Here is a 13,266-nt window from a genome sequence, read left to right as displayed (position 1 = left end):
GGCCCAGCAAACGCTGACACTAGTAGCAAGCCCTCCCCCTCCCTAGGCAGTGTGCCGACCACGAAGCCCCACGCATTTTCCATCACCCCCTGGAGTGCTTGAAAATGAATGAATGGCACAGCCATTATCTTGGCTGCTTCATATGTTACAGCAAATGTACCTTCAGCATGAAACTTGCTAGAGACAATTCATACAGTACTTTTATTTACAATATTTTTATGTTAATAGTCTTTTAGCTTAATGCCTTTGTGCCTTGCAAGCTAATTCTGGAACACATTAAGTGTGCAAAATGAGGGATAGATGTGTAGGGATCTAAACCTACTGAATGGCATTAGAAAGAGCAATCCTTTGACAAGCAGTTTGGAGACAAAGGGCCACATCAATGTCCAACAATATAAGCACTCAGTTAGAGGCCATTATTCCCTTTCTGCTTGCTTATAAGAGCACAAGTGAAATTAGGAGATCCTTATGTTTCTCTTGAATGGGTGAATTTATGAAGTCAAGTAAATGAGATCCTTAGTAATGACTGGGAAAAAGTGATCTTGGTGTGAATTTATACTCTTGAAGGACACTGTTAACAGCCAGAGTGGTGAATAGCTTCCAAAACAGCTCCCAGTGATTCCTACCCTCTGTGCCTCACACCTCTTGGTGGGATGTGACTCTGCATGTGGGATGGACCTAGTGACTTGTTTCTAATGAATAGCCTATGGAAAAAAATGATGGAATGTCACTTGAGGATTCAGTTATAAGCCTGTGAGTTCTGTCTTGCTCTTTTTCTCTCTGGCTTTTCTCAGTTTGCTGCCATGTTGTGAGTTGCCCTATGGAGAGGCCCATTGGAGAAGGCACTGAGGTCAGTCAACTGCATCAAGGCCCTGCAGCCCTCAGTCCAACAACCCATGAGGAATCCTGCCAATAACCACGTGTGTAAGCTGAGAAACAGAGCTTTTCCTGGCCAACACTGTGATTATAAACTGTGAGGGACCGTGCGACAGAAGACCCAACTAAACTATGCCTGGACTCCTAACTCACAGCAACTGTGACATGATAAACATTTGCTGCTTTAAGTCACTGAGCTTTTTTTTTTTTGTTTATTTATCTGCTTCAGGTCTTACATGCGGCAGGTGGGGTCTTCATTACAGTGCATGAGCTCTCTGGGGCTGGCACACGGGTTCCAGAGCATGCGGCCTCGGTAGTTGCAGTGCACAGGCTGAGCTGCCCTGAGGCAAGTGGGATCTCAGTTCCCTGACCAGGCACTGAACCCATGTCTCCTGCATTGCCAGGCAGATTCTTAACCACTGGACCACCAGGGAAGTCCCTAAGTCGCTATTTTAAGTCACTATTTATGTAGCACTGTGCTCTCAGTTCTATCTACACAGGCTGCAGCATGCCAGGCCTCCCTGTCCTTCACGATCTCCCAGAGTTTGCTCAAACTCATGGTCATCGAACTGGTGATGTTACCCAATCATCTCATTCCCTGCTGTCCCCTTCTCCTACTGCCTTCAGTCTTTCCCAGCATCAGGGTCTTTCCCAATGAGTTGGCTCTTCACATCAGGTGGACAGAATAGTGGAGCTTCAGCTTCAGCTTCAGTCCTGCCAACGAATATTCAAGGTTGATTTCCTTTATGATTGAACGGTTTCATCTCCTTGCTGTCCAAGGGACCCTCAAGTCTTCTGCAACACCACATCTCAAAAGAATCAGTTCTTCGGCACTCAGCCTTCTGAATGGTCCAACTCTCACATCTGTACATGACTACTGAAAAAACCATAACGATAAAGACCTCTGTCAGCAAAGTGATCTCTCTGCTTTATAATACACTGTCTAGGTTTGTCAGAGCTTTTCTTCCAAGGAGCACATGTCTTAATTTCATGGCTAAGAAAATAAAAGCTGTCACTGTTTTCATTGTTTCCCCCTCTATTTGTGATGGGACTGGATGCCATGAGCTTAGTTTTTTGAATGTACAGTTTTAAGCCAGTTTTTTCACTCTCCTCTTTCACTTTCATCAAGAGGCTGTTTTTAATTCCTCTTCCCTTTCTGCCATAAGGGTGATGTCATCTGCATATCTGAGGTTATTGATATTTCTCCCAGTAATCTTGATTCCAGCTTGAACTTCATCCAGTCTGGCATTTTTGCATGAGGCACTCTGCATATAAATAAGCAGGGTGACAATATACACCCTTGATGTACTCCTTTCCCAATTTTGAAGCAGTCTGTTGTTCCATGTCTTGCTCTACAGTCTTCAAGATTGAAAAACACCAAGGTTGTATACTTGAATAAGGAGTAAGGTAAGGCAGAGAGCAATACCTTCCTGAACACCTCGAGCAGGAAAAAAAAAAACCAAAAAACCAACCCACAAAAGAGGGTATGGCAGATCAGCATAGAAGAGAGAACACCTATAGACAGAAGCGTGTACTCAGATCACTAATACACACAAACCTGAGCGATTAAATAACTTCTCTGGGATCCGGTGTCTTCATGGAAAAGGTGGTAATGGGATTCGGCGAGACTGTGACAACTGTCAACATCCTAGGACACGGATCTGAGGACCCGGGAAGCTCTCCCCTGCGCCCCCCTCCTGATGTGCCGCTGACATCTCTTTCTCATCAGCTGAACACTGTAATTAGGAATTAGGAATCTGTTTCTCAGCCCTTCTAGGGGCTGTTCCTGAGTTATTACCCAAGGAGAGACTATCTGAATGGTGAGACAGATGGAGAGGTACTTCTGTGTGTATCTTTAAGGACAGTGCTGAAAAGTTGGGTCTTGTGTTACTACCAGCAATTGAAGAGCAGTGACTTCAGAGCCTAGTAGTGGTGGCAGCAACAAAGATAAACGTGGTTTAGTTCACAATTTTGTGGACCTAACAGGTTTCTCCTTTTCTGAGATATGTGATCTATAGACTTAATTATATAGGTAGTATAATCTCCATATATTATATAGACTACATTATTCTATAAATAATTATGTATTATTATTAATCACATTTCTCCCTCTTACTTTGGCTGTAAGGAACTTTAGACCAAAACTCAAATTCAGTTATAACCACTGCATTAAACTGAGAACTCTTATAGTTTGAGTTCTTTTTCACTGTCCTAATTTTTCTGTTTCCAGTTTATCACATGTCTTTAGTTGCAAGCCAGCTTAACTTCTTTATAAAAAATGTTGGAGGTATAAATAGGTAAAATAAATGTAAAATATCTGTCTGAAATATTTTGCTTTAATTGTGATTATATAAACAAAAACAGAAAATATACCTCTATCTTGATTATTTTAAAAATTTAAGGTTAATCTGGCTTTAGTAGGGGACAAAAGTTTAACTTAGCATAACAATTGGCAAAATTAGCATAACTGGAAAATTTAAAGACAACACAAATTGCAATAATATTTGTACCGCTTTTATTTGGAAAAATAACCATCTGAATGCATTTCCATAGTATATTACAGTTAAGTACTTCATGACATGATTAGCATTCAGTAGTTGAAAAAGTATTAAACTGTGCTTGAGAAGATTCCAATTGGTTCAAAGTCATTCACTGAACTAAAAGTCATTTCCTCATTTTTATAGTCATGGCATTTACCAGAGTCATTCAACTCCAATTTTCATAAGAAAACATTACAGACAAAATCCCACTGAAATCATCAAACAGTATTTTATGCTGTTAGAAATATGTTATGCAAAATATAACACTGGCACCAGATTTGTATCATCACGCTTTGCAAAGATATATTGCACATGCTAAAGCATAAAATATATAGACAAAACTACCAAACAAAAGATATTTTTGCATTGAATTTTTAGGTCACTGCATAAAGAAACGCATAGAATTACATTTTATACACACACTCAGATTGTCACTATCTTAAAACGCTCTTCCCCTATAACACTGACCTATGGTTTATGGTTTTGTAAAAAGAAAGCATTTTAGCACTGCAAAATCAAACATATTTCCTATAGAAAACTTCAGCATCTTCATTTTCATTTCAAAGCAGGTAAAAGGGGAAAGAGGAAAAAAGACACTTTATACATTCAAAGAAAGGCTGAAATGAAAACTCACTGGTATTATATTGCTCTGATAACACTCAAATGAAAAAAAATACAAAACATTTCACAGAATATTTTCAGAATATACAAATATAAAAAGGCACTCTAACTTCATATCACAAGACAAAAAAAAGGGATGGGTTCTTCAACCAACACAACAGATAAGCAAACCAAGTTGCTCAACAGTACAAAGAATTACTAGTGCAGCAAGTCCATTTGATGTTCTTGTCCTAATTTAATAATAAAATAATAAACCAAGCAGCTGTTTACTGCCTAAAGTACCAAAACATACTATGGTGCCCTTTTATTAGTGATAAATAGAAATCCCCTGAGCTATTTACTGTAGAATCATAGCAGATTTTAGGCAATTTGGAGATAGTAATGTATTTACCAAGGATAGGCAGACATGGCAAATAGGTGTAAGTGCAATGAAACATGATCCCTGTGGCTGTGGTTAAAATACAGTCTAAAAATAACATATTTAGGTAAAAGCACAAAACAATCAAGACTCAATTAAAAGCACAATGTCTTCTGTCTTTGTTTTTCTTAGAAAGCAATGTGGCAAATCTAGTTTTCTAAGAGATGTTAAGTGAAAAACAGAGAACTCAGTTTTTAAAGTCGTTTCTTAAGGGAAAAAATTTGGTCTTGGGAAGAGGGAGAAAGAAAAAGAGAGTGGTGGAGAGAGATTCAATAAACAATTCACGGCATGATTTCATTTTGTTCTTTTGTCCTCCTCCTTTCCGGCAGCGAGAGCAGGGAAAGTCAGGACGCAGCTCCACAGAGATGTCGCCCGGCTGTCACCGCCTTGCCGCAGTATTTCTTGTTCTCTGCGCTACTCTACAGGAGAAATGGTAACGCTGCTTCACCATTAAAGCAGGCATCGCATTTCCTGCTTTCAAGGCCAACTGAGCAAGATTTCCATTCACTTCTGGAAAAAGACTCCACAATATATCACGTTTCTGCAGCGTTAGAGCTCCCTTACTTTCAGGGTTTTGGTAAAGGTAAGGTCATTTATTGCTCATTAGCAATTTATCCACTTTTTTAAAACTCATCTTCTCCAAGCAGACAAAAAGGACAGAGAAAGGAGGGGAACACAACACCAAGAATTAAAAAAGACACAATGTCAGTGGTGAAACAAAAGGCTTCAATGAAATTAATACCAGTTCTTGTAAGTCCTTTGAGCAAGTTCTCATTTGTGAAGAACCCAACATGAGTTTTTAATAAAATCCAGAATATTACAGAGTGGAGACTTTTACAGTTAAATGAAATACATAGTATGGTATCTGTATTTAATCCAGGTATGTTAGGACACTGTTTAAAAAATATCTCACATACATTAAGATAGAAATTTCCAGAGTGAAAATGGAACCCATTGTAAAATATTGGAGAGCAGTACTCTAACGCAATATGTTTCTTTCCCGTCTCTTCCTCAAGTAGAAAATAGCAGGAGCTGGTGATTTTTATTTCTCTTCTTGGTACATGTGCCCACACACTGACAGAGTTTCCCATTTGGTTGCTGGGACCATGAGATTTTCAGCATATTCAGGATAATTTCTGCATCTTTCTTTGGGCCCTCTTTGTGCACATGACCCACTACACACTTCAGTTTTCATCTCGAAGAAAAGCATAAGGACTGCAGTGTATTCTAAGCTCTGAGCTGGCTACACAAAGGCTGAGTCATGGACGTTGTACCTTTTTTCAACCGACGTGGAAGAACCTGAGGGTCGACTGGAAGCCGTAGCAGTGGAATTTCTGGGCTTACCCTCAGGACTGCAGGCCAGCCCAGGGAAAGTTCTGTATATTTTCCGGCTTCCTCATTATTCCAAGTAAGACAAGTAGGAATTAAAACAGAGAATAAACAATGGATATTTCCTCGGCATTTGTTTCATTTCAAATAAATACAAACACATATACATCAAAGTATATGAACATTTTCTCTAGTTTGGCAAAAAATTAAGCTGTGGTAAACACATTATTAGTTACAAATGTTAAGCCATCAGCTAGAAATTTGTGTCATAAGAAATATAAAATACAGTAAAGACTTACGCAAAAAGATTACATTTTAACTCCATAGAAAAGCTATTTCAGTTCTTACTTCCACTTCGAAGGAAAACAATTTAAATCTTCAATTTTAGACTGAAGCATTTTGGTCCTCGTGTATAGCTGGCTGATGAACTACAGACATAGATAAATACATACATATACATGTGCATGTGTATGTGCATAATTTAAAGTCTCATTCTTCTTTCTGTACAGCTATTCCGGGTGCAGAGCGGGGTCCATTTGACCTAGAAGCTTTGGCAGAGGAGAGGGAGCAGACACAGTGTTCACTACGATGATTTCATCATGAACCAATTTAATCGGCTTTAATTTCCATTTCACCCATTTCTACATCGCGCTTTCACTTTGTTCTCTTTTGGAGTCACACTTCCATTCACTGAGCATGACTTTGACCGAAAAGCTCATTTAACATTTCACTACCGATGAACAATACTGATGGCTCTTATGTTTTTAATAAAGTTAGTATTTTGATTTACAGACAAATTAATCAAGGGTAATTTCATATTTGCATATATCTCAAAGTTTCGGTGCAATATAATTTTCACCTGAAATGTTATTGAAGGGATTCGTGTTCAATCATTTGGTGAAAATTAGTCACAGGCTTGTTACAGGGAGCACTGGGTTCCACATTTTTGTTAAATGAGAAAAGCAAGTTCAGTTTTCAGTGGATTTTCCCCTTCATTTGGCAACTTAAAAAAAAAATCCTCAAAAAGAAGTTCTGGATATTTAAGTACTTACTGTAGAGAGGATACCACTAGCGCCACCTGGGAAGCCTATGAATAATTGGACTCCCTTAAAAAAGATTATTATAGGCGTTACTTCTGAAGATGAACACCTCTACCTTTGGCTTCTAGTAAGGAAGTAAACATCAAATTGAGCAGAGGTTTGAGGCATCTCCTATCCAGCCCTTCCCTCCCTTCCTTGGGGACATGAATGTCACATTGATACACTTTTGAGAACTCACTGCTGAGTACATGAAAAGTAAAAAAAAAATCTCCCTCTCTGTTGCATTATGCCCAAAGAAAAAGAATTAAATGCTTTTTTAAAATTCCATATTTAAAATGAGAGGTAGACTTTCACAGAAGTATCTCAGCTCTAAGGAAAACATGAAGCAAAGCAAAGTCAAGGCCCAGCTATGTGAGAGCTTTGCCTACAGCCTAGCTGCCTTCCCTGGGCTTGATTAATCCCTTCTCTACTGGCTTCTGGAAGCTCGGGCCCATAATAACACTTGAACACAACACAAATCTGGAATTCAAGCTTTGTTCCCTTCCTCCAACATGGGTGACCAAGGAAAAGCTTCTACAGTCCAAAGTCAGAAAGTTTCCGAATCAGAATCATTTTCATTGTACCCATCCTCAGAGCCTACATTGTTACTGCACAGGCTAACCATGCTACCCAGGTTGGAGAGAGTGGTCCTGCTCAAACTGTCTTTTTTAAAACAAACGAAGTTGACAGCCGTCATTGTACTGGAAGGAGAAAAAGTCATCATGGTAGCCAGAATGAGGGCCAGGCAGTCAGCCACGTCTTTGTTAGGAGCGCAAGCCAGGGCCGGGGTATGACCTGGGCGTAAATGCAGACAAGGCAGTGGTTAGTCCGGGCAATCCAGAAGTGGCGTGAGCGTCCCACAGTACATCTCGAACGACCTCACACGTGGAGATGTATGTCGAGTTAGATATCATGCCAGGCAAAAGGAGTTACTTCCCACAAGTCATGCTTGGGGTGAGGCTGGAGGGGACTGGGAAGGGGTGGACATTTGATGGAGGGTTTTTGTTTTTTTCTTTCCAGCTTACATGACAACAACAAGCACTATATTATCCGGAGTTAGGCAGGATTCCAGTCTTCATCTAGTGAACAGAAACATGAGGGGGGGAGGGTGTGACACAATTCCACAAAATAAAAAAAAAACAGCCACAGGACAATCAGAAAGGTGTTTCCACTTGAGAGCACACACACACCATGCACCTTGGGCGGGGGTCAGGGCACTCTCATTCTGAGAACAATGACTTTCCACGTCAGATTAGAGAGGATGTTAAGAAACAGGTGTCTGTGAGAGTCAGTAACACTGTTCTGTCACTTTATATATACTTTAATGAAGAAGGTGCCAGGAAGCTGGTTCTAGAGAAATGGAGTCATTTGAGAAGATGAGATACAGCACTGGTTGGTTGTGGTGAAATGTACTATCATTTAAAAGAAACTTAAACAGATTTTTAAATGATGTCCACACCACCAGCCAAAGTCCCAAATCCTAAATGTAACAGACATGGGGAGGCTGCTGTGTGCCATAGAGTCATGTCATTCTCTACTATGTGAACTTGATGGGTCAAGTCTGGAAGAGAAAACTATTTCAACACATGAAGCAGGAGCCATGGAGAGGTAGATGAAGTCTTCGATTTAGTCTACCCTTATTCAACCTTTATTCTGTTGGCTGGAAAGGTTTACCTGCCCCCTCTCCTGGCTAAACTTCCTACTAACCACTGGCTCATTTTATTCAGAGGCACTGGCTCAAAAATCTTAATTTTTTGCTGTATCATTTGTTAGCACTTGACCTGATTTCTGCTCCCCTCCCTGCTTAACAGATGAGTCCTCTCTCTGGTATGAAGACAAACAAGAATGGACAGATACCTTAACATTCCATTCCATAGAGGTCTGTGTAAGTAATTAAGACTCCAGTGCGGTACAAAATTGTCCCAAATGTTCCTAGGCCTTTAGGGGGTAGCTAAGCTCTGACACAGGCTGCGGTTCTACAATCCTGGTGCATTTATTGTTGAGTTTGCTATGGGCTGAACAAGCCTCAGATATGCAGACTTACACTGAAGAAAGGCAAAACTAATTCATTCTGGACTCGGGTCATTTTGGAGAAAAATTGTGGGGCTCTGTCCTTCAACCCTAAAGTATTAATGCATGTGCACATAGTGGTAATAAGAAGGTGAGGGAAGGTGGGGCAGGAAGACTGAGGAGACGGGGTAATAGAGAACTTTTCGCATCTCCTATATGAGTCAGGCTGGGGACAGAGAGGGGTACATGCTAGGATAAATGGGGCTGCAAAACCAAAACTAACAGCAGTTAGCTAATGATGTCATATGGCTGCTTACTTCTGAGAAATAGGCATGAGCTGCTAATTCCAATACCTGTAATAAGCAGTTGGATTATGTTAATACATTTTATAATACTTGAATTAAATGCCACAATTAATGCCACATTCAAAAAATTACTTAAATGGTAAATATCCAGAAGTTCCTCTTTTGCTCCCCAAATTTAAAAGGCATGGTAGTTTAATATAATTCTCGTACTCATGAGCTTTCTAAATTTCTTAGGAAATAAGAGTAGAAAGCTTCTGTTAAGAGTTAGTTCATTTAGAAAAGAAATGTGGTATAGATCAGAAGAAGCTTTCAGGCCTAGATGTTAATTTAAAATTTTTACTCATGTTCCCCAAATATCCATACTGAAAATATGAGTTCTGATCTGTTCTGTAAAATAAGACCTAGAGGTTTGATCTCAGAATGAACTGAAATACAAAGATGTTTTAATTTGAGCCCTTGAGCATGCACCCATGACACATGTGATCCCTAACTCTTCAGCATGTGCAGTTAAAATTTCACTCGAATACCAAGATGAGTGTATCTAACATATTTCAACCACCATGCTGAGGAGTTTGAGACCAGGTGCTAACATGACATGCACATGGAAGGCACTGGAGGACTGCAGGGAGACTATGTGTTTTACAACAACAGACAGGACAAATTATCCTCATTTTGTGCTCACACACAGGGGACTTCCAAGGGAAAGAGAGTTCTCACTGCTTTTTTAAACTAGCTCCTGGCTTCTCCATTTCCCTCTGGCTTCATAGCAGGTGCACTGGCACCTGAGGTAATGGCTTACTATTCCCACTTACCATTTTCATCTACAGCAAGTACACAAGCCCCTTTGGCCAGCAACTCCTCAACGACCACTTTCAAGCCATTGCGTGCGGCCACATGGAGGGGTCTGAAAAAAAGACAACACTGAATGTCAACTGTGATGCATGTTTGTATGAGAAGGTGGCATTCTGAGTAATCTGCGTGGTTGAAAGAAAGAAAGGACTTGAGAATCTATAAATAACATGAGTATTTTCACTTTTTCAAAAAGAATTTCTGAAGAGCTAAAGATCCAACTGTTCTTCCACATTGACCCAAATTCTTCTGTGGATATTATTGTACAAATATTTTACACCTCAAACAACCTCAGTGTCAAGACACAGGGAGCCAGAGAAGGAACTCAAGTTCTGGTGTGTTTTCCAGAAGGTTCTTTACCCCTTGCTTTCTGTATCAGTATTTGATCACTGTCTCACACAGTTAATCAATATGAAATCAATAAGACTGGTGTTACTATCATCCATATACATACTCTTAAACATTGTTATTACTAAAGGCATGAAATGAAGTTTTACTGAATTTAGAATTCTGGGCTCCAAAATCACTGCAGATGGTGATTGCAGCCATGAAATTAAAAGACGCTTACTCCTTGGGAGGAAAGTCACGACCAACCTAGACAGCATATTAAAAAGCAGAGACATTACTTTGCCAACAAAGGTCTGTCTGGTCAAGGCTACGGTTTTTCCAGTGGTCACGTATGGATGTGAGAGTTGGACTATAAAGAAAACTGAGAGTCCCTTGGACTGCAAGGAGATCCAACCAGTCCATCCTAAAGGAGATCAGTCCTGGGTGTTCATTGGAAGGACTGATGTTGAAGCTGAAACTCCAATACCTGGCCGCTTGACACGAAGAGCTGACTCATTTGAAAAGACCCTGATGCTGGGAAAGATTGAGGGTAGGAGGAGAAGGGTATGACGGAGGATGAGATGGTTGGATGGCACCACCGACTCAATGGACATGGGTTTGGGTGGACTGCTGGAGTTGGTGATGAACAGGGGCCTGGTGTGCTGTGGTTCATGGGGTCGCAAAGAGTCGGACATGACTGATCGACTGAGCTGAAAGAATAATGTCAAACAATATATTCTGCTATTCTGCTTAAACATCTTAATGGAAAAAATATTCTAATATTCCTTTGCGCTTAAAACAAATGCATAGGTAATTTCCTAAAATGGAAAACAAAGCAGCTTTTGGGTCTTTCACGCTAAGGATTACACTGAATTATATTAAAATATAATTAACACAAATAGCTTAAATGCTTCAAACATATTCTGGGAACCTGATAAATAAAACTTGTTTTCCAGTAAAAATACATAAAACTAATACGTTTAAACAAATAGTTTCTCCTCAAATATGGCGGCTGGTAAGATTTTTCTAACAACCCACTATATTTTTAGTACTACCTTAGAAATATCAGCAAGGAAAAACACAGACCACCTCACAAAATTCTATGAATATCAGAAGAAAGTTTCTAACTAAAAATGTCTAGCTTGGTCAGCAATTGTAGATATGTGACCATGAACTTCACAAAGGAAAAGCCAGATCTGTGTCTTTCATCACTGCATCCCCCAGCTCTAGCCCAGAATATAGCACATTTTTATTATTGGTCAAAGAAATGACTATGAATCTGGGACTTAGTCAAACTTTAGGAGTCACACTTACGTCTGCAGTGCATTGTTTTTTGCATTAATAAGGCTCTCATCTTGTATCTTGTCAAGTATTAGCAAGGCACATTTTTCATGACCCTAATGAAGGAAAAAAAGATAAGAAAATGGAACAGAGTTACAGAAATGTTTTGGGGAAATCACTTCAGTATGCTTTAAATTTAACATGTATTCCCTGTGTAATATCAAAATAGGCTATTTTCTGAATAATTCATTTTCTTCTAAGAGCAAATGGTTAAACAGCCCTAGATTTTCAAAGATTCTAAATAAGGTATATTAGGACTTGATTAATATAAATCTGATCTAAAATATTACTATTTTAATGATAACTTTTAGAATTAATGTCCAAGGAGCTGAAGCTGATGCTATGTCAGCTAGGTCAGCAGATAAACAGAGAGTAGAATTAGGAGTGTCCTTTAAATTCTTCAACAAAGCTTTTTAAACACAAGTCAAGTCCCATCTCCTTCCTCAAGCCTTCAAATACCACCTCAGTATCCACCTATCACTGGAATTCCCATTGTACCTGTTATCTGTATCATTCATCACTGTCTGCCTTATAAATAGTCTTTTTCAGCAAAGGTCATTCTTTTCTTCCTCATTTAAAAGATACCTCTATATGTTATGATAGCTGAAAATCTAAAAAATCAACTAATAAAATAGAGACCCTTTTGGAACTTCAGGCCCAGTGCCTGGTTAAGGGGTGACCACTTCCTAAACCCTAGACACTCAAAATGTGGCTCAACAGAACAGCAGGATCAGCACCACCTGGGAGTCAGAAACATTGGCCCTCAAGCCCCACTCTGGATCTACTAAACTAGAATCTGCATTTGAACCAGATTATCAGAGGATTCATTTGCACAATAAGTCTGAAAAGCATTGTACTTATATTCATGAAAACACGACAACTTAACATGAACTTCAGGAACCTGAGCACTTTTTGTGGTTTCCAAAGGCTTCTTGGATCATGAGACGGGAAAAATGTAACCAATGAAAGGAATGGCTGAGACTTCTGGTACCACTGGGTATAGATAACACCTCTAATAATACAACTATATTGGAACAAACCATCATCACTGGTGTCAACTAGCATCATATTACAATACCTTAAAAGGGAAACACGTAAAGATAATTTTAGAAGTGCCCATGGAGTTTTCATTGTCATGTACTGCTGGTGGAATGTAAATGGTTAAAACCTTATTACAGGGCATTTTGGTCTTAGAAGTGTTCGTAGCCTTAGACTCACTAATTTCATATTTAGGGATTTATTCCAATTATTATACTACAATTAGTATTATTTGTAGTAGCATATATTTGAAACAAGGAAATGTTTAACAATAGGGGATGGGATGAATCAAGGGTAGCACAATCCTAAGGCAGGGTTCCATACATCTTCTAAAACACTATAATATATGTTGTCTGAAAGGAAGATATTCATAATATATGATTCAGTAACAAAAGCAGGTTATCCAACAGTATGATCCCACTCTCATAAAAATCATTCATTTATTTTTTTACAAAAGCAGGAACCTTGAGCTGTATGTGAACACGATGCTATTAAAACAAACAAACACATTCTTTGCATTGAATTACGTACCA

General features: G+C 39.3%; 1 protein-coding gene across 3 annotated transcripts in view; it reads right to left on the bottom strand.

Moving 5' to 3' along the window:
- Positions 1 to 3,374: 3,374 nt before the first annotated feature.
- The window catches only part of ANKRD44 (ankyrin repeat domain 44), a 314,903-nt gene continuing 305,011 nt past the window's right edge, over positions 3,375 to 13,266 (bottom strand). Inside the window, exons 27-29 of one of the 3 annotated variants that reach the window (XM_061149089.1) lie at positions 11,669 to 11,751; positions 9,991 to 10,082; positions 3,375 to 7,658 (exon numbers count right to left, since the gene is read on the bottom strand). In XM_061149089.1, coding sequence (XP_061005072.1) covers positions 7,411 to 7,658; positions 9,991 to 10,082; positions 11,669 to 11,751 — 423 coding nt within the window. In that variant the 3' untranslated portion in view covers positions 3,375 to 7,410. The other 2 variants (XM_061149091.1, XM_061149092.1) reach the window with 2 other exon arrangements.

Source organism: Dama dama, chromosome 8, assembly GCF_033118175.1.
Source record: "Dama dama isolate Ldn47 chromosome 8, ASM3311817v1, whole genome shotgun sequence".
Classification (NCBI taxonomy): Eukaryota; Metazoa; Chordata; class Mammalia; order Artiodactyla; family Cervidae; genus Dama; species Dama dama.
This window is presented reverse-complemented; position numbering and strand designations above follow the sequence as displayed.